Here is a 27,114-nt window from a genome sequence, read left to right on the forward strand (position 1 = left end):
TTCTCATTATCAAGACCTAAACGGGAAATAAGTTTTGAGTATATTTTAGCGAATTTCGGTAACCACATGATTTTAATTTATTTTATCTTAATTAATCTCAATAAACTTGAAGGCGACAACATTTTTGAATGGAGAATGAAAAGACCTTTCAAACGATATATTATTATCACAAGCCTATACTTCCTATTTTAAAAATTGGGGGTTGTACCTGTCATTCTAAGGGGGTTGAAGGTAGGGGTTGCATTTTCACGTTTAAGAATGTCAAGTTATAATTTAAATTTGACGTGTTTCGGGATTTTTTATAAATATGTACAGTAACCTAAATAATGAATTTATTCCATTTGGCTTTTACACACTGTATAAATATACCGGCATCAAAAATAAATGTTTGTTTATATGTGGCATTAACCTTCAAATGATAACACGTAGGTCTTTTTTATCGATATTTTTATATTGAACTTCTTACACACTATATACAGTTTCTATATCGATTTTTGTAACTCACTTATAGTCCGGAGAAATAAGGTAGATAAGACTTTGACCCGGTCAGGTATCTGACCATTTTTTTGAGTTCTATGGTCCTCAAATAACCCAAACTTCTATGTTTCCTGTAGTCTGTTTGCTAGACTTTTTAAATTAGACATGCCGACAAAACTTGACTAATATTCGGACTTAGAGATCGGAATATAATTTTCAGAAAGTTTTTTGTGCGCTAAATATGAATCTGAGCTAAAAATTACCAAATCGATTCTGGTTTCTGGGATAACCGAACCTAAAAGTGCAGAAATAGCGGTTTTAGGGTTGTGTAGCATAGTAATATAATTATTTTTCTTCCAGAAACTGTTATAACTATTTTAAAATCTTAATCTTTTAAAAAGCGATGAGTTTACTCAGATATCTTCTTTTTTTGCGGAGATATCGCATTTAAAAGTTTCTTAGTTTAAAAAAACCTTCAAACCATGTGATTATTATAGTATACCAGTGAAACTAAATTCAGCAGTCCCAAACTTATAAAACCTTATTCCATCAACCTCAAACCTTAAAACCCAAATCAAATAACCCCAAATCTAAAAATCTCAATACTCCAAATCAAACCCAGAAACCATCCTTTTCAGTCCACAACCAGGCAAACTCAACTAACCCTGGAATTCCTAAAACACCTCTAATCCTATCAACCTCTGCAAACCAGCCCTTTACACCCTCCATTTCACAAGTGAAACCTGTCAGTCAGTTCGTTTTTTACATTAACTTTGGAACTATTTGCGAAAAATTGTGCGATATTCTAGGTACCTTTCAAGGTTAAGAATCTGCATATATACACAGTTTTTTATTGAAAAAAAAAAATAATATACATTCGAGATACACCGCTAAATGGACTGACAGGCCTCATCCGTCCATTTATGTAACTTTTTCCAATATACACAATGTAGTTCTTCCACAACGTACAACAACGTGTGAGGTATTACTAAAAATAGAACATGATTACACAAAGAACGGATAAAATTCTTACAGTATGACCAAACCAACAAAAATCCTCTATATAATCTTCTCTGATTGAGTACTACTATACACGGATCTCCAATGAACGTACAGAACTCATCGAAAAAAGCGTCTCTTTCTCTATCTCGAAACAATTCATATGATATCAAAATCGATATAACGTATAGCAGCGGCTATCCCTGGAAATGAAACGAATAGGAATGTATACCATTCTTAAAATATGACCAAACCAACAATCATCCACTATATAATCTTCTCTGACCGATCGTTACAATATACGAATCATCATAATTCGACAAGGTTCTGACCTCTATACACTAAACTCCTATGATTGATAACTCTACACATGGATCTCCCTCCAATCAAACACCTGCTCTTTACAAAGAGGTGTGGCAGTATGGCTAAACCAAAAAACATACCCGATATAAATATCAGCTGAACGATCACTGCTCAACATGAATCTTATCTAAACGATTACTACTATACATAGGTCTCCACCTAACGTGTATTACTTTACATGTCTATTATTCCATATATATATATATGTATATATGAAAGTAAAAGATTGCATTTCATTTCAATCGGAACTCCACCATTGCTCTACACGTGTTTCGAGTTATTCAACTCATCATCAGGAGCACTTGTGGAAGTTCAACTGAAATGAAATGCAGTCTAGTATTTGGTTATTATAACCAAAATAACAAGCCAGGTACGCTAGCAGCGACATCTATACGAAGTAACAAGAAGTCCAGAGACCTCTCTCTGATAGTAAATTAGGTGAACCGCAAATTCAAAGCCTCTTACTAGAGACTTTTAACGACGCTAGAAGTACATTTTTACTTCAACATGCATCTACGATTCACCTTTGAAAATTACTATCTTTTTCGCTCTTTACGTAGAGAAAGACGTTTAAATGAAAGTAAAAGATTGCATTTCATTTCAATCGGAACTCCACCATTGCTCTACACGTGTTTCGAGTTATTCAACTCATCATCAGGAGCACTTGTGGAAGTTCAACTGAAATGAAATGCAGTCTAGTATTTGGTTATTATAACCAAAATAACAAGCCAGGTACGCTAGCAGCGACATCTATACGAAGTAACAAGAAGTCCAGAGACCTCTCTCTGATAGTAAATTAGGTGAACCGCAAATTCAAAGCCTCTTACTAGAGACTTTTAACGACGCTAGAAGTACATTTTTACTTCAACATGCATCTACGATTCACCTTTGAAAATTACTATCTTTTTCGCTCTTTACGTAGAGAAAGACGTTTAAATGAAAGTAAAAGATTGCATTTCATTTCAATCGGAACTCCACCATTGCTCTACACGTGTTTCGAGTTATTCAACTCATCATCAGGAGCACTTGTGGAAGTTCAACTGAAATGAAATGCAGTCTAGTATTTGGTTATTATAACCAAAATAACAAGCCAGGTACGCTAGCAGCGACATCTATACGAAGTAACAAGAAGTCCAGAGACCTCTCTCTGATAGTAAATTAGGTGAACCGCAAATTCAAAGCCTCTTACTAGAGACTTTTAACGACGCTAGAAGTACATTTTTACTTCAACATGCATCTACGATTCACCTTTGAAAATTACTATCTTTTTCGCTCTTTACGTAGAGAAAGACGTTTAAATGAAAGTAAAAGATTGCATTTCATTTCAATCGGAACTCCACCATTGCTCTACTTTTCATTTCAGTTGAACTTCCACAAGTGCTCCTGATGATGAGTTGAATAACTCGAAACACGTGTAGAGCAATGGTGGAGTTCCGATTGAAATGAAATGCAATCTTTTACTTTCATTTAAACGTCTTTCTCTACGTAAAGAGCGAAAAAGATAGTAATTTTCAAAGGTGAATCGTAGATGCATGTTGAAGTAAAAATGTACTTCTAGCGTCGTTAAAAGTCTCTAGTAAGAGGCTTTGAATTTGCGGTTCACCTAATTTACTATCAGAGAGAGGTCTCTGGACTTCTTGTTACTTCGTATAGATGTCGCTGCTAGCGTACCTGGCTTGTTATTTTGGTTATAATAACCAAATACTAGACTGCATTTCATTTCAGTTGAACTTCCACAAGTGCTCCTGATGATGAGTTGAATAACTCGAAACACGTGTAGAGCAATGGTGGAGTTCCGATTGAAATGAAATGCAATCTTTTACTTTCATTTAAACGTCTTTCTCTACGTAAAGAGCGAAAAAGATAGTAATTTTCAAAGGTGAATCGTAGATGCATGTTGAAGTAAAAATGTACTTCTAGCGTCGTTAAAAGTCTCTAGTAAGAGGCTTTGAATTTGCGGTTCACCTAATTTACTATCAGAGAGAGGTCTCTGGACTTCTTGTTACTTCGTATATATGTATATATATATATATATATATATATATATATATATATATATATATATATAATTTTTAGGAACATTACTGAATGCAGATGGTATTGCGACTTGCATATTATATTTTATCTACGGCAAGTTGAGTAATATTAAGTGTTTCGGTTGACATTGTACTTCAGGTCTGTAGTAAAAATAGAAAATATATATTGGAAAAAATCCTTTAACAATTTAGCAAAGCACAAACACCTGTTTGATATACTGAGTGTCTGATTTTTGTTTTAACATGTTCGTACCATCTCCCCTTTCCATCGATATTTGCAGGTTGTTGTACGTTGTGTCGTTTAGACGTTATAAGCTTAGTGTCCGTAGACAATGCGCCGCCATGTTTTTTTCTATGCCTACGTATTCGTTACTCCCTTCCCTTTCCGATGATACCTCACACGTCACGATCTGATCGGCCGTCGCGCATCCACAACGAAATGAGCCAAAAGTTAGCAAAACGGACCTTAAATTTTTTTTAATTTCCCCAGAATCTGGGGAAAAATTGATTTTCTATCTCACTCTACCACATAGGGTCTTATGGGAGGCGCTGATGCCAGATGGTGTGAAATGCGCAGTTTTCCAGTAGATCTAGGGGAAAAAAATTCGTGGGCCCGAACCGGTGCTGTCTCTTTACTATCATCTCTTTGCGACGTAACTCTTCTACGACCGGAACCAGGTCGACGTGAATATGTACCAGTCTCGATAAAGCGATGGAAAGCTCTCCGTGGTATAGTTCTCGCGATACCTAAATTTTTGGATACAAAAAACTTGACTTCCTCCATCTTGTAGCAATGCAATAAGTCGAGAAACATCTACTGTAGATAACACCATATCTGAATTATTCACTAACTCGAAATCCACGTTTGAAAAGCTAAATTACTGTTTAATTTAATGTTTTCAACTTAGAAGATAAACAGCGACTACAGAAAACAACATACTTAAACTTCAAACATGTCAAAAACAAGCATTTTTATTTTCGGAAATTTATAGGGTGTCCACTTTTTTTGCCGTTCAGTGTATATCTAGATGCAAATGCGTAAATAACTGAACATACTGTAAGATCAAAAAATCAACATCTAACCCCTATTTTAAGTAGAATATCTCTTGAAACTGGAACTAAAATAACGGCCGCAAGAATTGTTTTTCTGGTACAGCAAAAAGAAAATAAAAAGCTGAAATAAGGATGCTGTCTGATGCGAGCTTTAAGATGTGGATATATGTAAATGACTCTTGGGAAATTGGATTCTCAAACATATCGGCGGCGGATTTTTGCATGGTCTACAAAAAAATTACAATGTTGAGATTTTTATTGTAAACGTTGAAAGAGATTTGGTTTTAAAGCATTATTTAGACGGTTGATATTGTCAATATTCTTGATTGACACCCAAAATTTATGTTGAATTTTAAACATCTATAGTTTATTTTCAACGTGAACAACTTTTTTTATTCTGCTGTCCTGATATGTTAGGGTCGAGGAAAACGATAAACAGAAATCAACAGAAAACACAGAGACCGAAAAAATTAACAATTAATTATGCAATTAACTTTTTTTAATCCGTGTCAGATTGTTGCTGATGCAAATGCTGTGTCTTTTGTAATCTCGTAACTTTGTTTTGAACCCCGTTCGCTATTATTAGGGGCTTACAATTTCAAAAGTCGCTTAATTTTAATCTTGCTGAATTATTAATCAGCAATAAGTGAAAGTTCCACAAAGTTCGCAACTTAGAACATGTTTTTGATGAGTTGTGCTTTATAATTCCATAAATATGTGCGACAGACATTATTTTCTGATTAGTTCAATCAGAAGTTAATGTTGTTCTTCGAAAATTAACCTTTTTTTAAATCAAATATTAGTTTACAGCCTTTCCAGTAAGTTTTTGATAAATTTTAGATTATAATTTTATAAATATTTATGGCATATATATTAATTTTGGATCAGTGTATTTTGAAGGATAAATACTTATTATTTACATACTGTCACTTTCACTGCCAAATCTTAAAATTTGTCAAATAACTTATTCTGTTCAACCTCAAAAAATGGCTCCATATGCTAGCAAAGAACTAAAAGCAACAATTGTAACGAAATTAGAAGATGGTTGATCACTATCTGCCGTAGCGAACCATTTTAACGTAAGCAGAACAACAGTTTTTAATATTTATAAAAGATGGAGAGAACAAGAAACTCTTGAAAGATAGCAAGGTTCTGGACGACCAAAAATATCTACCGGTCATGAAGATCGTACGCTTTTGGAGAGATTAGAAGAGAATTTTTTTGAAGATGCGAAAACTGCAACAATTATGTCACAGTTTCCGGGAAGAAAGACAACAACTTGGCACAGAATTAAAGAATCGGGTCTTAGGTACCGAACTGCAGCAAAAAACAAGCTCTTACACCACAACAGAAGCAATCAAGACTTATATTTGCTTTAAACCATCAGCTACAAAATCAAGATTTTTGGGGCAGGGTAATATTTACAGATGAGAAAATTTTTCTTCTAAATAGGGCAAAATTGGGGTGTATAGACCAGATAATAATAGATTCAATTCTCTATATGTTGATAGATATCGAGCAGCTGGTTATTTTAGCGCCAATGTATGGGGATGGGTTTCATCTAGAGCAGTGGTTCTTAACCTTTTCAAAGCTGGGGAACACTTGACAAATTTTGAAAAAGTCGCGTAACACCATTGTGTTATTTTATAGGAAACACTAAATAAGGGATGCAAATGTAAATACAAATGTAAATAAAACACTATAACTAACATAATAACATAAAAATTACACAAATTTAGTGCGACACTTGATCCTGATGACTTTTGCAAATTTTAGCAATGTCTGGTCTAATACGCGATAACGCTACCCTCATTTCTTCATCAATATTTTCAAGTCTTTCACGTTTTTTTGTTTTTATGTTTGTGAAGGTTGAAAAACCGAATTCACACAAGTATAAAGTTGAAAACTGTAGTAATACCTTTAATGCTCTTGTAGAAAAAAGTGGGTGTTCAGCTTGCACTGAAATCCAAAATTCTTCAAGTGACATTTCAGAAAACTTTAGTTTCAGAGTGCGATCCGTTGACAAGCCCACTATCTCTTCTTCCTCTTGTAATGTTAGCTGGTATATCGACATATTAATCGAGATAAAAGGATTTCAAATCCAATCGTAATTATCTGTATTTAGGGAAGGAAAGTAGTGATCAATTTTTTCTTCTTATAGCGTCAAATGTTCAATGATAACGGATTTCATCTCTTCAATATATGCGCTAATACTGAGAAACTTATCCAATGTACCTTTTTCTAATATGCGATTTTTCCGAAGAGATATTTTCTTTTGAAACCCTGATAATTTGTCAGTACAAGACAAAATATTTTCAGATTTTCCTTGGACACTCGTGTTAATATTATTGAGGTATTTAAAAATGTCAGTCAAACATCCTAATTTGGCAAGCTAAATATTATTTTCTAAATATATTGCAAATTTATCTGTTACTGCACCTTCTCCTTAAACAAATGCTAACAATTCGCATATAAGTTCTAAAACTCGATTCAAGACATTTTTCAAGATTCAAGAGAATTTTTCATTCTTCCCGATCTCTTGGAAGCGACACAATTTCACGTCGGTCTACGAGATTTACGTATATTTTTCGCGAAACACTTGCAACACATTCGCGGAACACCAGTGTTCCGCGGAACACCGCTTAAGAATCACTGATCTAGAGGAATGAGAATGGCATGGCGTATTGATGGCAGGTTTGTTGGGCAGACTTATCTGAATATTCTAGAAAACATCATGTTTCCCAGTGTATAACAGTTGTATCCAGAAAATAATTTTATCCTCCAAGATAACTGTCCTGTTCACACTGCAAATATAATAAACCAGTGGCTCCAGAATATCAACATCGAAACCGTACCATAGCCCAGCTACAGTCCAGATTTAAACCCAATCGAGAATATGTGGGGGGTTATTATAAAACGGTTGTATCGGCGTAATTTTATACCTCAAAATGCTGAAGAGCTGTGGCACGGTATACAACAGGTTTGGGAAGAGCTCTCTGAAGAAGACAATTTCATAGTTCCTTTCACCCAGATTTACCGAAGACTACAAGCTGTTATCAATGCTGATGGAGATATTACAAAATATTAATTTTATTTTTACATACCTAAATTTAGTATAGTTTTGCTCTTCCAGACCTTCGCTTTCTTTCGAGAGTTTCTTTTTCCCTCCACAGAAAAACAGTGGATCCACTTAGGTTAAAATGTTTTGCTGCCTCTAATAGTGCCCAGTTATCTTTTAATTTGGTTAAAATTTTTGCTTTAATATATTCTTGAGTTAAGTCGTTTGTTTTATTCCTTAATAATAATAAAAATAATAACAACAATCCTATTTTATGTAAAAAAAAATCGGTTGCCTGTAAAGTCGGTTTTACGGGCGAAGATTTTACGTGACAACGTCTTTTTCTCGGTAGAATATTTATTGATATGAATATTATTAAATTGCACAATAGGAACAAGGAATTGAATGAAAATAAGAATTGCACAAATTTTAACTATAGAAATATATTTTGTTTACTAAAACATTGTACATGTAAACTTAAACTTAACTAATTTCTATTTGAGTGATTTTGTTGAGGATAGGACGATGATAGGAGAAATATGAAATGAAAGGAAGTGTTTCTGCTGTAATGTGTCTTGAACGCCAAGAACGCTCGAGAAAGACAGAGACACAAGCACGCACCGATTCAACGCGCCTAATTCTCTAGTGCTGCGCGCGCAGCGGACCGATCATGTTTGAGTGGGAGAGAGACGCAAGGCATTCGCCGGTCTGGCGGGCCTCTCTCTCGTTCGGTGACTCATCGTAACAGACGTGAGCGGGCGTTACACTTTTTCATGAATGACTCCGAGCCACAACCTAATTTAAGACGTTGTCACGTCAAAATATCATTTATATACTCTATAAAATGCAGGAATTCAAAATAATATTAAAATTGATACCTTAATACTTATTACAATTTATTAACTAACATATGTAATCAATTGTTTGTTGTTGTTTGTTTATTTTATTATTTGTCTGTCATAATAAATTTAATATGTCAGACCAATCAAACACACTGCTCAAAATAATCAAATCTTATTAAGAGTCGTATCAGTTTTTTAGGAACCAGCTATACGTATAGTGTCGTTTTCGGGGTCTCTGTTGGTTTTTGGTGTCCAGATAGCTCTTGACACTTTTTCCAGTGTAGGACCTTTTACTATGGGTTCCGCCATATGATAGACATATTAGTGCCTGGCCTCATTTACTTGTATATTTAGCAGCTCATCAAAGTACATTTTTCAGGTCCCTATCACTTCAGCCTCCTTCGTTACCAGGTTACCTTCGTCATTCTTTATGCCAGTTCCAACTCTTAATTGAATGTCATTTTTTATATTCTTTACTTCTCGAAAAAAATGTCTATCCCTGTGGTCCATTCTACTAAACTCTAATTCTTCGAGAATCTTTTCTTCGTGTTCTCTTTTACTGGCTTTTATTGCCTATTTTGCATGTACTCTGGAATCCCTGTACTTTTGAATATTTCCTCGTTTGAATGCTGCATTCATCGTTGTCGAGCTTTGCTGCTTAATTTTAACTCTTTACCGCATCATGTACCATAAATAGCACAAACCAAAAAAAAATTTTTTTATTGTTTTAACTCAATTTTTGTCGTAGCTGCATGACAGCCCATATCTGACCCGTGCTAATAGTGTACGCGAGATATGCGGCATAGTTCTGACTGCAAGATAGGCAGCCGTGCGCAGTTTTAAGTTCATTCTTGTTGAAATTCTGAACTATGTGAAACAGTGCTCGAAGTTAAAGGTTATTTTTCATAGTAAAAACGTTTTTTTACGGCGAGAAAAAATTTAAATTTATTGTATTGTGATATTAGATATCTGCTTAGGTAAGTACTAAAAACTAAGAATGTTGAAAGTCTGTCAAAAACCCCAAAATGGATTTGTGCTATATATGGCACACTATGAAGTTATAGACTCATTAATTGTTTTTGTAGATATGGATCTGAAACTCTTTTATGGTACAATGAATACAGTTAGAATTCCAAATAGTACTAATAGTGAAGAATCAGATCTCTCCGATGAAGACGGCACAAATAAAATGATATTGTGCCAAGATAGTGACAATGAGGAGCGTGAAAATTTACCAAGCAATGTCAAGGAAACTGTCATTTCTGCCACATCCTCAGATTCCTCAGACGATGATACCCCTTTGTCTGAAAGACTACGATACAAAAGGAAGAAATCTCATAACTGTACCTCTAGGAGCACAAAATCTTAGTATGAGCAGCAACGTGGTTGTCAAATTAGCAGATTCGATACCAAAACATCAACATTAACATCAAGATTACAAGTTGTTTTTTGACAATTGGTTCACCAGCATACCTCTTATGATATATCTAACCAAAAAGGGCATTTTACCTTTGGGAACAGTAAGACTTAATCGTGTTCCTAAAGTTGTGATGCCAGATGAGAAAGAAATAAAAAAGCGCGGCAGAGGTCATATGGTTGAGAAAATAGCCAATATAGACAATGTAGATGTCAGTGTAATGTCCTGGTTTGATAATAAAATCGTTACTACAATGTCAACATATGCTGGAAGTGAACCAAAGGGAGAAAACAGAAGATTTTTCAAACAAAAAAGTATACATAAAATGATACATTGTCCTAAAAGTGCCCTAATCTATAACAACTACATGGAAGGTGTAGATCTCCTTGATTCCATGTTAGGATTTTATAGTATAAATATCAGGTCGAAGAAATATTATTTACAAATCTTTTTTCATTTCATTGATATGACAGCCGTGAACTGTTGGTTATTAGCCAAAAGAGCGAAGAAATTTGATTTACCCCTTTTGGATACCAAACTAGCAATAGCCGATGCTCTATGCAAAGCCGGAAAACCAATTAAACAGAACAGAGTAGGAAGACCGTCAAGTAGTAGCATTCAGCAGATGTACGAGAACAAACGAAAAAAGGGACCCACTAAAGAAATACCCCAAGAAGACATCCGTAAAGATGGGCTTGATCATTTACCCTATTGGGATGAGAGCACTAGGTCAAGATGCAAATTTCCAGGCTGTGCAGGAAAACATATATGGTATGCACAAAATGCACAATACCGTTGTGTATTAGTAAAGAAAGAAACTGTTATTTTCAGTTTCATACTATATAGTGTATACTGTAGCTTTAAGATAGTTTGAGTTTAATATTATTATGATGCATGATGTTCCATATTTGGCACCAAAAATTTTTTTTTGTCAACAATTTTTTTCAATATTTTTACGTAAACATAGAATTAAAATTCAATTGGAAATGGAAAACATTAAAACAGTTTAGGAAAAAATGAGAAAAATGAAGACAACATTTCTCTCATAAAGTTAAATGAATGGGAAGAATATTATACGAAACTGCTGAAAGAGGATAGAGTAGAGTACAGATGGGAAAAGATAAGGGAATTAATAGACAACAGAGACGAAAGACAGGAAATCCCTATAATAACATTATCTGAATTGACGGAAACCTTAAAAGAGTTTAAAAATGGCAAAGCCGCAGGGCCTGGAGACATTCCCATAGAGCTGGTTAAATATGGGCCGACTGCACTTTTAGAATTAATAGTAGACCTTTTCAATAAATGTATGTGTGGAGACCAGGAAATTCCTAAAGATTGGAATAAATCTTATATAAGCTCCATATATAAGAGAGGGAATAAAAGAGACTGTTCCAATTATAGAGGTATTAGTGTGACGAGCTCTGTGGGCCGGTTGTACGGCAGAATATTAAAGAAGAGAGTTGAAAGACAGATACAAGATATTGAAGAACAAAGCGGCTTTCGTACCGGGAGATCCTGCCTTGATAATATATTTATCCTACGACAAATAATTGAAAAGCGTGTCGAAAGAAGTAGAGAGACCCATTTGGTATTTATAGACCTTGAGAAAGCATATGATAGTGTCCCGTTAAAGAAAATGTTTGAGGTCCTCAAAAGGTCCGTATTGGATTCGACGTATATTCGAGCGATATATAAATTGTACGAAAATGCAGTTACTTGTGTAAAAATTGGAACCAGAACCTCAAATGAATTTAAAGTCACTAAAGGCCTAAAGCAAGGATGCTGTTTGTCACCGACACTCTTTAAAATATACGTCCAAGAAGCATTGAGGAATTGGAGAAATAAATGTAGATTTATGGGCATCGAAGTGGGACAAGAAACTCTGTATACATTGTTGTTTGCAGATGATCAGGTGGTGGTTGCAACCGATGAGGAAGATATAAATTATATGAATCGAAAATTATTTGAGGAATATGCCAAATGGGGGCTTACTGTAAACATAAGCAAAACAGAATATTTAAAAATTGGAGGAAATACCACAGATCTGAGGCTTGAAAACGCAGTCATAAAAGGCTGCAACCAGTATAAATATCTAGGAAGCATCATATCAGCAGATGGCAGAGTTAAGATAGATGTACAAAACCGAATAACCCAAGGGAAAAAATGCATCCGAATACTGAATTCATTACTGTGGTCTAATAAAATAAAGATGCATACCAAACTTCGCGTATACAGAGCAATTGTAGAACCAATTACCACATATGGTGCCGAATGTTGGACGATGACAAAGAATGAACGAGATAAAGTAGACGTTGTGGAAATGGATTATCTTAGAAGGTCATGTCGAGTATCGAGAATGGAAAGAATCAGGAATGAGGAAATACGAAACCGTACAGGAATTAGAGATACTCTTTCAGATAGAATACAAGGAAGGCAATTACAATGGTATGGTCACGTGATGAGAATGGAGGAGGAGCGGTGGCCAAAGAAAGCCTTAATGTATGTTCCGCCAGAAAGGAGGAAAAGGGGAAGACCACCAAATTCCTGGAGAAGAGAAATTACAAAAACAATGCAATCTAGAGGCTTAGAAGAGGGAGATTGGAGAGATAGGAAAAGATGGAGGCTGAAATGCGGGAAGCGGCAATCGCCGTAGGACGCCCGTTATATGATGATGATGAGAATTAAAATTCTTATCTGAGAATTTATTTTTGACAAAAAACGAAAATTCATGCGGTAAAGGATTAAGACACTCTCACATTCTTCATTAATTTTTTGTGGTTAATGTGGTTTTCACTTATTTATCGACAATGTTTTGCGTTTGCTTTATTCCGAATTGTTCCGAGATTATTATTTTTGCCTGTGGCTTCAATGTTTTGGATATCTTATTAAGGATATCTTATCCTCCAGAATGGAGGATTCATCTGACAATAATTACAATCGAAGTGCATACTAATGTCATTAGAGAAAGTGCAGACAGACTTTTTCACCTAGAAATTAAAGAAGATTTTAGATTTAGATTTTATATGTTTATTAATAAATACTAAGTACTAGTATATTGTCTACATACTATATTTTTTGTTGCAGGGCAATTATGCGAAATTTTTGAAAAACCTTCACTCCGAACAAATTAACAAACTAATTTTAAAAAACCAACATGAGTGCGACCTCTTAGAAGACATTAGGACATTTACAATCAAAAGATCTGCAATAGAAAAATCATATTCGGAAGTAAGTACATATTGACAGTAAAATTTATCTCGACATCAAAAACGGTTGAATTATTATACACTCATGGACAAAAACATCGAATATTTTGGAATTTTCCAATATTTATTGTAGTCACTATTATTTCAAAATAATTTTAGATTACTCATAATACTCATATAGTAGGCTGATGTACTCAACTGGTTTGAGATATTTTGATGTTTATTTTGACGTTTATTCAGTGGTTAGTGTCATTCGTACATTTCATCATAAAAACCTTCTCCAGGTAAAGCAAAAATCATACGAATTCGGTTATTTTTAGTTTAATTTATTGAGTTTAATTAAATATTGTTTTGATTTAACTAAGTTTAAAACAAGTATCCCACCAATTCGACATTGCGATGAAGCCCAAAGAGCACATACTGTAATTTTGTACGAGGAAGGATATGCACAAAAAGGTATCGCACGACGTCTCAGCAGAACTGAATCTATAGTTTCGAATACTCTAAAAGGGTACCGCGAAACAGGAAATTTTGTACGAAGGCCTGGTCAAGGACGCCTAAGGTGCACAACCGCAATTGATGATCGTTTTTTGGTTCTTAATTCTACACGAAATCGTTCATTGACATCGATGCACCTCAGAAATGAGCTATTAAATGTTAGACAAGTTAATGTTAGTTCACAAACAGTTAGATGAAGATCAAAAGAAGCAAACTGAAAGCCCAGACGCCCCGCCAAAGTTCAACGTCTCCTCCAAAATTATAAAGCTCGTCGTTTGGAATTTGCAAGAACACATATTTAGTGGAATATCGACAACTGGAAAAAACGTTCTTTTCACTAATGAGACCAGAATCCTATTATGGAAGCCAGATGGTCAAATCTACCTCTACAGAAGAGTTGGAGAACGATTCGCCAGCTGCAGTCTCGCCCAGACTGTTAGTTTTGGAGTTGATAGCATAATTCTTTGGAAAGGTAGTAGTTGCGAGATACGTACCGCACTTGTGAAAGTGATTGGACGGATGACTGGTGATTCTTACGTTTAAAACATCCTGCAAGATCATGTTTTGTCATATGTTGGTTACATTGGATGTGAAAGATTGGTTACATTGCACGATAATGCTCGACCACATGCTGCTGCTATAGTGAGTAATTATCTTGATGAGTTTCAAATTCGAAGATTGAATTGGCCACCGTTTAGCCCGGATTTAAATCCAATAGAGCACATGTGAGATCACCTAAAACGCAGCATACGACAAAGAAATCCCGTTCCATATACGATAGAGCAGCTTCGGCTTGCTGCATAGGATGAATGGAATGCAATTTAACAAGGATATGTCCAAAATTTACTTGCAAGCATGCTGAGAAAGATGCAAGCAGTAATAATAGCTAGAGGGGAAATACTCGTTACTGATCATGCACTTATTTCAGTTAAAACGACTTGTTTAAGCAATCATTTAAGTTTAGAGTAAAATAACCTTATTTAGGGGAGAGGGGGGCAAGTTGTTACACGGGTAAGTTGTTACACAATTATTTTAAAACGCAGCAAGTATCATGAGTTGCCGATATTTTATGGAAAGTTGGGTCAACCGACCCGTCATCTGTGAACGGATATTGATACTCAAGTCAGACATCCATCATAGTGTTATTGCTTAGAATGTGGTTTCGGGTCTAAAACTGTATGGTTGTCAGGTGGCTTTTGTTTTTATTTGTGAGAAATTGGTAAGTAGTATAAATATGTGTATTATATAGTTTTGAAGCGTATATATTTCTCGTTATTGGCATGCTATTGTTAGTAATTGATTCTCAATATTTACCAAAAAACGTTGACTTAACCTCATTTCGTACACGTGGGGCCAGTTGTTACAATAATCTGGGGCCAGGTTGTTACTGTAACAACTTGCCCCGAACACGTTAATGTAAGAATATATCGAAATACCTACAATGGTTACAATATGGTTACCATAATTTATGATTTCACTAAAAATCCAATATTATGATCAGACATATTTTGTAGATAGTAATTTGTTTGTAATGAATAGCATACCTACCTACATTTATTTTCGCAAAGCATGTTAGAAACACAGATTAGGTTTTATTAAATTTTTCTATCATGAAATTGTTTTGGTTGTTTTCAGATAGCTTAACATGGTGCGAACGTATACCAAGAAAACCACAAGGGGTATTATTCCAACCGAACAATTTGAAAGGGCGGCGCAATCGGTTTTACAAGAACACTTGTCAATTAGGGATGCTGCTAATCGCTATGGAGTTAATTTTATGACATTGCACCGCTATATAAAAAGAAAATCAAACTTAGGTGCTGAAAACAGTAACAAGAACTTAGTCGGCTACGCTACGGCCAGAAAAATATTTAACAATGCTGAAGAAGAGGAACTTGCCGAATATACTGAGCATTCTGCTAAAATTTATTACGGTCTTACAACTTCTGATTTGCGAAAATTTGCATTTAAATATGCAACAGCCAACCAAATATCTGTTCCGGAAAATTGGAAGGTTAATGAAATAGCTTCCAGAGACTGGCTATATGGATTTTTGAAGAAGCATCGAACTTTATCAGTCCGGACACCTGAAGCTACTAGTATGGGTCGAGCTACCGCGTTTAATCGTCATAATGTGTCACAGTTTTTTAACAATCTCGGCGAAGTTTATGATAAATATAAATTTGAGCTCCAAGAAGTGTACAATATGGACGAAACTGGACTTACAACTGTCCAAAGGCCTACAAAAATCATTGCAAAAAGGGGAACTAAGCAGGTAGGTGCTATCACATCTGGAGAAAGAGGTCAACTTGTTACCTTGGCATTAGCTGTCAACGCAACTGGAAATTTTGTACCTCCATTTTTAATATTTCCGAGAAAGAAATTCAAAGATGTTATGGTAGCCAATGGACCTCCTGGTTGTGTAGGTGCGTCTCATTCCTCTGGATGGATGACATGTAATAACTTTTTGTTGTTTATGAAACATTTCGTCCAGTTTGTACGATGTAGCAAAGAGAAACCCGTTTTGATGGTATTAGATAATCACGAGTCTCATTTGTCTATTCCGGTGTTGAATTTTTGCAAAGAAAATGGAGTTGTTCTTTTAAGTTTCCCACCACATACATCACACAAGTTGCAGCCGCTTGATAGGATGGTATTTGGCCCACTTAAAAGATATTTTAATAGTGCTGCAGATGCATGGTTAAGATCTAATCCCGGTAAAGTAATGAACATTTACGATATACCTATCGTTCTTAAAGATTCATTTCCTCTTGCTGTTACACCCCTCAATATACAAAAAGGATTTAGTGTGACAGGAATTTGGTCATACAACAGAGAAATTTTTCAAGATGATGAATTCTTGCCTGCAGAGGTAACAAATAGGCCAATAACAGAAAATATAAACGCAACAGTAGTCATAGATCCGGCACCTATTGGCACCGAAACACATAGAACTCCTTCCCAACAGCAACCTTCTACAAGCACAGATTTTAACTTGGCGATAAATGAACCTGTCGATTCACCTACTCATATAACGCCCCAGGAGTTGAAGCCTTATCCAAAAGCAATGCCAAGGAAATCCAAAGGGGGTCGGAAGAAAAGAACTTCCGCTGTTTTGACTGATACTCCCATTAAATCAGCTTTGGAGGAGGAAGAAAAGGCAAGACAAAGAAAAAAAAATGTGGGGGCAACCAAAAGAAACATCAGGTGAATCAAGAAACAAGGTAAAAACTACTGTTAAAAAATGTAAGAAATGGACCGTCATTACCAAAAACACCTTCAAAAAATCAGATTCTGAAAGCTCGGAAGAGGATGAGGAATCGACGTGTCTGGTATGTTTAGCTCCATTTTCGAAGTCCAAAAACGAAGAATGGATTCGGTGCATTGTGTGTCAAAAGTGGGCACATATTGCTTGTGGAAAAGACGATGATTTTTATATTTGTATTCACTGCTCGTCCGATAGTGACTAGTTTAACATTCTTGTAAACAGGTTTGTTCAGATTTTCATTTTTTATTTTATTTCATTTTGTGTTATGTTTATAATATTTTTTGTAGCTAAGCAAGGGTTCTTTCTGTGACCACTAAATAATGTTGTGGGAAGTTTTTAGAATTTTTTTTCTATTGTAACATCTTACCCCATGGACTGTAACAATTTGCCTTATAGTGGGGTATGTTGTTACAATTTACAAGTTGAGTTAAATTGATAATAACAAAATATTAAATATGATTTTTTAAATAAATTAAAATTAACATTATTTGTGTAAATGTATCAACTACCTTAATCCGATTTTAGTTTTCATATAAAAGATCTAATATTGCCCAAATAAATAATAGAATCAATTATGTAACAACTTGCCCCCCTCTCCCCTACCTAATATTAAACATATTTTTCGCAGTTTTCTTCGCATAAAAACTTAAAATTGTTCATTAAACATTGTTAAAATAAACTTTATTTTACAATAAACAACTTGATTGGCCAGAATTTATTTAAAAAAAAAACAAAAATTAGAAAATTTCCAAAATATTCGATATTTTTGTCCATGAGTGTATTTATGTTCCTATTTTTTGTAGGCTTTACTTAAAATATCATCAGCGTATCTCAATAAGAAAATCCCGAACATTCCTGATATTAAAGTAGATGGAGGAGAGGAAAAATGGTAAGTAATATGTTTGTAGCTTTAGAAAAAAATCATTTTAAATCTTACCAATACTGTACCTAATTCTGCAAATAAAATAAAATCCCAAAAATTTTAAAATTACAGATAGTTATTCCAGTCAATTTGTTCACCCTATTTTATTCGGAGATCTTACGGAGATCATATGTCGGAGAAACATTGATCTACAAATAAAAGGGCTCAAATAAAAATTTGAGATTTTTCTCGTATATAATATCTATATATAGAGAAAAAAATGTTCAGGCAATATTTGCGACTGGTATGAAAGATGGTTGCCTGACAATTTTCGCGAATTAAATTTTGACAGTTAAATCATGAGACGTAAGTCGAGTTCCCGTTCAAGGAGAACAGTACGTCATTTCCTATGGGGATTCCCATTCCCTGGCAGTGGTTTTTTCAATTTTGGAGAGCTGCCTCAATATATAAATTAAACAGTAAGGGTGACATACCCAATCCTTGTCTTAGTCTTTTAGTTACTTTTATTGGCTCTGATAGTCTATTTCTGATTTTTATGTAAGTAGTGTTATCCCTGTATGATAAGTATCATTATATTAATTATAAATGCATAAATATAGGACATTTTAGTAATACAGAATATTACAAATGTTACGTTGGCATTTAAGACGTTAATCCAACTTTATGGTTGTTATATAATAATCCGGCCAAGTTCTGTTAAAGCGGAAACTTTTGCCACTCGCCAAAAAACTAATTCACGTCGGTTACGTTTCACTTGGACGTAATCGCTCCTACTTCCTACTAATGGGTCTCTTGGGGTTCCTTTTAAAGTAACACGAAAACGAAAAGCTTTGCTGGTTATGTTATATACGAGTCTCAGTGTAAAATCCGTCAAAAAATATTAAAAAACATTAAGTAGCCTGCAATAAGATTATATGACCTTACTTGATAAGCGATGGTAGAAATAGAGAAAACACAGAGGGGCAAAATAAATCAAAATTCTAATTATTGATATACCTTTTTACTTTCCAATTCTGACATTAATTTATAGAATTTATATAATTTATACAATTTAGAATTCAATATTATTTAGAGAAAATACCAACTTTCAGACATCACGTGAGAAAATTTGGGAGCAATCAAACTATATATATTAATGAAATTATCAAATCAAATGGTTTCAAACATTACATAAAACATAACACATTAAATAATAGTATATTACTTTATGAGTCGGAGAAGCATGACTTTTCTTGACGCTCCCGATATTACGCGCCGAGCGAATTGAGTTTGTTTAATTACTAACTATTTTATACCAGCATCAATTATTACTTCATAATTTTCAAATCAAAATATTCCGAAAACGGTACACACTATCGAGTTTTACCAAGAGTACCTTTTTCGTGTAAAATTTAATGGTGTTTAAGTTTATTTGAAATTTTTATTAATAATTATACTCTTAAAAAAGTTATATTGACTAATAGTTAGTACGGTCCGTGTAACTAGCGCCCTCTATGAGAATCAGATATAAAAACAAATTCATGGGATGTATCAGCTTTCAAAACATATTCGTATAAAATTTCATTACAATATTGCCAGTAGTTTCGGCAAAATCGTAAAAAAATACGTAAATTTTTTTTTCTTCAACGCCCTGTATCTTGAAAACGGATGGCGTTACAAAAATTTTTTACTAAGCTAACCCCAATTATTTTTCAGTTTTTTACCTACCCTAGAGACGGGGTTACCTTTTTTTGAAACACCCTGTATAACACAAATCCCAAACAGTGGACACCCTAACACACGCTACCACACGCTACCACTGAACTTTCTAACGCACACCAGATAAAATGTCACTGAACAGCATTGGTTCCGTTTAAAACATGGCTGATTCAGTCTGCGCGAACGAGATGCGCGTACTTAGCTCGCCAAGCAGAGTGGGCATTCTGATAGTTTTATTATTCTGTGCCTAATTGTATAAAACAAAGAAGAATTTTTGAACCAAACTAATCACTAATTAAATTAGCTTTTTTAATTAAAAAAGCTAAGCTAAAACAAATTAAAAGTCAAGTTTTGATTTAATTAAATTAATAATATGCAAAACTTGATCCAAGATATTCCAACAATTAAACTACTTCTTGCTTTAATTATTTTAGCCGCGTTTCGAGCTCATAAACACAACATACCATTACTTCTTTTTAAATCATTAAAATGCAAGAGTCGTTTTATACCTTGAAGAATATCCTGCACACTACGTAAAAATCTCTAAACACGTTACTCCACAAAATAGAGGCATGTTCTTAGCAGTCTTAATGAATTACTGCACTTATCTAACACTGCAATCATGCAACAAGTCAAAGGCCTCGAGCTAAAATCCTTTTATCTCTAGCAAACACACTATCCCTGAATATTAAAGGAATATTTTTTTTGATATGAGATTACCATATTTAAAATATTAGTTGAGAACGAGTATTATGGGTGCTTAACAAAATGTTTTTAAAATAATCTACAGAAAGTAAAATTGTCATACTATTTCCTAGTTTCTTCGATTATTTATTGGATTTTTGGTAAACACCCCAACATCAAATTTAAGTATAAAGTATAATGAACCACCACTGCATTTAAAAAGAAAAACTTTGCCAAAAATGTATAATTAAAAGTATTGCTAAAGAGATTTTAATAGGGGAAAAGTGTCAAAAACTCATATTTATTGCCGAAACTCAAAGATTAGTCTCTAACAATAAAATTCTACTACGATCGGTCGTAGATGTTGAAATATTGATATCAACTAAACAAAATTTACGTACTGCTTGAAATGGAAAACCTCCAAATTGATGTTTTAGGTATAAGTGACGTACAGTGCCAGGTGCAGGTAAACAAATTACAAATAATGGAACCATGTATTATTCAGGTAACAACGAGGTCAATCATAGCTATGATGTTGCTATCTTAGTTGCAAAAAAGGGCAATTACTCTGTGAGAAGTTTTACTCCTTATTCTGACAGGATCTTATCAAAACAACTTCAGTCTAAAAAAGGTATAGTAAATTTTATTCAAGTTTATGCTCCTAGGGCAGATAAAGATGACGACGATATCGAACTATTTTACCATGATTTGGAACAATCATCATCATCATTCATCGATTATGAAAAAGCATTCGATAATGTAAAACACGAATTGATGATAAAATACCTACAAGAGTTGGGATTGGACGACAAGGATATAAGAATTATCGCCAATCTGTATTGGAACCAGACAGCAACAGTACGTCATCAAAATTTCAACGAAACAGAAGATTTCTCCATTAAAAAAGGAGTAAGGCAAAGTTCTATACTGTCTCCAATGCTGTTCAATTTATACGTAAAAAAAGCCTTCGCAGAAGCAGTGACAGACTCTAATAAGGGTATTAAAGTTAACGGCATATTTATTAATAACATCAGGTATGCCGATGATACAGCCATAGTGGCATATAACATCGAAGATCTTCAATGCCTTTTAAATGATCTAACTCTTGCAAGTGAAGCTCGGGGTTTGAAAATAAATATCAAGAAGACAAAAACAATGATTATAAGTAGAAATGATTACTCCAACGCAAAGATATATGTCTCTGAAGAAGAAATCGAACAGGTCAGGCAATTTAAATACTTGGGTTGTTTGCTGAACGAAGGTTGGGACCCCGAGAACGAAATAAAGAGTTGAACAAGCCAGAAATGCTTTTTTGAGGCTTCGTAAGTTTCTGACTGATCGCAAATTGGACTTCAACTTCCGATACAATATACTTAAGTGTTACGTGTGGCCTGTTCTCTTGTACGGAATGGAAGCATGGACGTTAAAGGTCAGTTCCATTAACAAACTTGAAGTGTTTGAAATGTGGTGCCTGCGTCGAATGCTTAGAATATCATGGACGGACAGGGTCAGAAATGAGGAAGTACTCAGAAGAGCGGGCTTACAGGTTAGGGAACTTGTTAGTTATGTAAAAAGTAAGAAGACTGCATACTTGGGACACATATTACGAGGAGAAAGATATACTTTTCAGCAACTGATACTCGAAGGGAAGATAGAGGGTAGGAGAAATCTGGGACATAAAAAAATGTCATGACAGGAATCCACAGCTATGAAATGCTTCGCAATGCTGCTAAAAACAGACTTATTTAATCCTGACTATTTCGTCATCTCACCATCTCAACATCTCAACATCTCACCTGACAAGACGATGTACGGTGGACGCCTACGCAGAAATGCACGGCACCTTAAGAAGAAGAAGGAACAAGTCTTAAAATCAATGAAGAAACATCACACTACAATAGTAATGGGCGACTTCAATGCCAAAGTAGGCCAAGGAAGAGTGGATGGATATGTGGGGGAATATGGTCTAGGAAATAGAAATGAACGTGGTGACCGTTTGATACAATTTTGACAGACGGAAGAATTTGTAATAGCTAATACACGTTTTAAGCTACCAAAAAGAAGATTGTATACATGGAAATCTCGCGGTGATACAACGAATAGATAATCCGAAATCAAATTGACTTTGTCCTCATTAGATATTAGACAAAGATTTCGTAATTATATACTGTCTGCCAAAACTTACCCTGGAGCAGACATCGGTTCAGACCATAACCCCATAGTACACATTACGAACCAAATTGAAACTGGTTAAAAAACTCAGACAACGTAGAATTGATATTAAGAGATTAAGGGAACCACAAACAAGAACAAACTGTAAAAACTCTTACTGAAAATCTACGTAATGCCCAAGAACTGAATAAAAGTAGTTATAACATTGATCAGAAATGGAAAAATATAAAAGTAGCAATAATTAAAAAAGCAAATGAAAACTTAAAACCAAAGAAAAGAAAACATAAAGACTGGATGACTGAAGAAATACTACTATTAATGAATGAAAGAAAATTATTCAAAACAAAAAATCCAATTAAATATAATGAAACTGATCGATTAATTAAAAAGAGAATAAAAGAAGCTAAGGAGAGAATGTTACATGAGCAGTGCCAAGAACTAGAAGAAATTGAGAAAAAATATGACTTTTTTAACAGGCATAAAAGAATTAGAGAATTAACAGCAATGAGAAAAACACTTCAAACTAGGCAACTAAGAGATGGAAGTGGTGCACTTATAACAGATATAAACCAAAAAATGTAGAGATGGACACAATATATAGCACAATTTTTTAAAGACAAAGAGAGGACAGAAGCACCAAAAGAATTTAAGGATGATACTGGGCCTGACATTATACGAGAAGAAATTGAATATGCAATGAAACAAGCATCAGGTGGGCCTGATGAATTTCCTATCGAATTACACAAAATTGTGAATACTGAATCTATTGATCTTCTTTTGGATCTATTCAACACCATATATAGAACAGGTAATACCTAAAGAATGGCTCCAATCAACATTCATACTGCTACCAAAAAAAAAAACAAATCCAAAGGAGTGCAATGAACATCGCACTCGCACCATAGCCTTAATGAGTCATGTCTTGAAATTGTTTTTAAAAGTAATTCACAATAGAATACATAAGAAATTAGATGAAGGCATAAGTAATACACAAATGGGATTTAGGAAAGGACTGGGAACACCAGATGCATTGTTTGCAGTAAGTATTCTTTCGCAGGGATGCCTAAAAATAAATCAGGAAGTATATGCCTGTTTCATTGATTTTAAGAAGGCATTTGACAGAGTGCAGCATAATCGGTTTAAAGAAATTTTATTAAATAAAAATATAGACAGTAGAGACATTAGAATCATATGTAATCTCCATTGGAACCAAAGAGCAAAAGTAAAACTTGAAAATTAACTGACCGAGGATATCCAGATTCGCCGTGGGGTCCACCAAGGGTGTATTTTATTACCCTTGTTATTCAATTTATACAGTGAAGCCATCTCAGAATTAGCGCTTGCCAAGGTCAGTGAAGGCCTTCTAATAAACGGTGAGCCACGTAATAACATGAGATATGCTGACGACACCGTCCTTCTGGCAGGAACACTAGGAGAACTGCAAAACGTTGCTGAACAACTAAATATATATTGCAACGATTATGGACTAAAAATAAGTTTGAAGAAAACCAAGTTCATGGTATTTACAAAAGCACAAAACATCAAAGTTAAGCTAGTACTAGATAATAAAGAAATTGAACAAATATCTTCGTACAAATACCTTGGAGCATGGATCACAGAAGATACTGATCAGACAAAAGAAATAAGATGCCACATTGAAATTGCACGGTCAACTTTTAATAGAATGAGGAAACTTTTTTTGTAATCGCGATATCAATGTATCGCTTTGAATAAGAATGCTTCGATGTTATATTTTCTCTACCCTTTTGTATTGGGTTGAAGCTTGGACACTTAAAAAATCTAACATTAAAAACCTAGAAGCATTCGAAATGTGGTATTAACGACGTATCTTAAAAATATCATGGATGGATCGTAAAACAAACGAACAATTTCTCGAACAACTAGGAAAACAATTCGAAGTATTAAATTCCATAAAAATCAGGAAATTGGAATACTTGGGGCACATCATGAGAGGTGGAAAATACGAACTACTAAGGAATATAATGCAGGATAAAATCAAAGGCAAAAGAAGCGTAAGAAGACGTAAAATCTCGTGACTACGCAATCTCCGTGAATGGTTTGGATGCAGTTCAATTGAACTATTCAGGCGCGTAACCAACAAAATTATAATTGCCAGAATAATTTCCAATTTCCGATAGGAGCGGAACTTAAAGAAGAAGAAGAAGAAGAAACAAAATTTAAATATTAGGGCTATATGTCATTTACAGTAAATTAATGTTGGCACAATGTAAGTTGTCAATTGTATTTACTTTTGGAACAAAATAAAGTTAGTCTTAACTGTATACTCTACTGGTTTGTTTCATTTAAAAGTTTTAACTTTTAAAGGTTATGGTAGCCCAGACTCATTTTTCCGTTGGTAAATAGATAAACGTTGAATACTAGTCGGTGTTAAGGTTCAAAATGGCAGTGAATTACATGTCTACAATGCCAAGGTTGTTAGGCCGTGAAAACTACGATGATTGGGCTTTCGCAGTGCAAAATTATCTTGTTCTAGAAGGTTTGTCCATGTGTTTGGACAGAACTGAAACTGAAATAGACAAACAAGAAAAAGCTAAAGATAAGTTAGTTCTTTTGCTTGATCCATCGTTATATATACACATAAAACAATTTGGGACGCTTTAAAAAAGACAAGACAAAGACAAAAGGACAGGAGAGATAGAGATCTGTCAAAAATAAGATGTTATCATTGTAAACAAATCGGACATTTTAAAAATAAATGTCCAAAATTGAAAACATCCGAAAAACATGCGTCTAGTGCGGCATTTTTCAATGGAGGCTTTAAGAAAACTGAGTGGTATGTGGACTCGGGAGTTAGTGTTCATTTAAAGCCAAATGAAGACTGGATTAATAATAAAAGATTAAGTGATACATGTGATATTATAGTTGCTAACAAGAACTTAGCCAAAGTAAAGTGTTCAGATGATTTGGATTTAACAACTGTTGTAGGTGAGAATAATTTTATTATTGTTCAAAATGCTCTTTGGTTTCCAGAACTTACAACTAACCTTTTATCTGTCAGCAAGTTAATAGAGAATGGAAATTCAATTAAATTTGAAAATCGTTGTTGCAAAATATTTAACAAAATTCTGAACTAATCGCATAGGCTAACTTGATAAATGGTGTGTACAAATAGAATATTAGTGCTAATAAAGATTTTGAAAATTGTTTATTTGTCAATGGCGAAACATGGCATAGAAGGTTTGGCCATATAAACAGTGTTTATTTAAATAAAATGAAAAACGGAATAGTAGATGGACTGAATATGACTGGGGTAATTGACATTAAAAAACAAAACTATATAGTTTGTTGTGAGAACAAACAAACACGATTACCGTTTCCACAGCAAGGTCACAGAGCCAGTAGTTTATTGGAGATTATACACACTGATGTATGTGGACCTATGGAGAACAGATCATTAACTGGCTACAAATAAATTGATTTTTCCTGTCCCCCCTCCGACGATTTTGGGTGAAGCCTAAGAGTAAAAATGGTAAATTTTTTTCCACTTAATACTTATTTCTCATTAAAGGAAAAGCTATTTAAAAAAACGTTTCAGCGTTCCTTCTTTTTTGGTACTTTCTTTTCGTATAATTGAACAGTATTTGTGACATCTTTTCGTGTGTGGTCTTTTCATTTATTTCAAATTTATTTCAGAGGCTTTTCAGAGGAAATAATTATATTGCTTTGAACATTTTATGGCTTGTTCACAAGAGATTGCATCTCATACATATGTGTTTACTACAATCGCAGAATCTGTATTTTGTAATTGCATAATCTGTTGTACATTGCAGGAATATGTGGAATGTGTGGAGGACCGTATTGGAGGAAAACGAGAAATTGGCGAGAGCGCGCCTGGCGGCCGTCGAAGTATTTCAACAGCAAATTGCAGACGATGCCAAAATACTGAGGGCGCATAAACTTCAAACGGCCAAAAAGGTGAGTAGTATTGAATATTGATTTATATAGTATGTAATAAATGTGACAAAATTTAATAATATTACACATTTATTTGTACTTTAATAATTTATGTTTTTTTTTTCTGTCTCCGCACTGCGCTTTCCAGCCATTGATACTCATAATTTACACCGTATTCATTGTACCTAGACTAGTGTTATATAAAATTCTCGAGAATGAAAAATCGGAGAATATTCTCGATATAAAGAATTTTCTGAGAATGAACCCTATGACAAGCTTAGGGATATTTTTAAAGATGAAATAGGGTATTAATAATCATGAAATTATATACAAAATTTATGAGACGACACAACAGTGTTCTTTATATATAAAAAAATATAAAAATAACAGAAACATAAAACTTTTTTCATAAAAAAATTAAATTTTCTTCTCAACAGTAAATAATGGATGTGGTGATCTAATCTGAAAAAGTTGAGGCCTCAGATTCAGAATCTATTTCTGTCATTGGTTCATCCTGGTCA

At 34.3% G+C, this 27,114-nt stretch overlaps 1 protein-coding gene across 3 annotated transcripts in view; it reads left to right on the forward strand.

Moving 5' to 3' along the window:
• nwk (FCH and double SH3 domains nervous wreck) overlaps positions 1 to 27,114 on the forward strand; it is a 170,166-nt gene that overhangs the window by 14,410 nt on the left and 128,642 nt on the right. For all 3 annotated transcript variants that reach the window (XM_072545177.1, XM_072545179.1, XM_072545178.1), the window contains 3 exons: positions 13,333 to 13,476; positions 18,024 to 18,109; positions 26,470 to 26,614. In XM_072545177.1, coding sequence (XP_072401278.1) covers positions 13,333 to 13,476; positions 18,024 to 18,109; positions 26,470 to 26,614 — 375 coding nt within the window. The remainder of the gene's footprint in view (positions 1 to 13,332; positions 13,477 to 18,023; positions 18,110 to 26,469; positions 26,615 to 27,114) is intronic.

The sequence above is a fragment of the Diabrotica undecimpunctata genome, chromosome 9 (assembly GCF_040954645.1).
Source record: "Diabrotica undecimpunctata isolate CICGRU chromosome 9, icDiaUnde3, whole genome shotgun sequence".
NCBI classification, from domain to species: domain Eukaryota; kingdom Metazoa; phylum Arthropoda; class Insecta; order Coleoptera; family Chrysomelidae; genus Diabrotica; species Diabrotica undecimpunctata.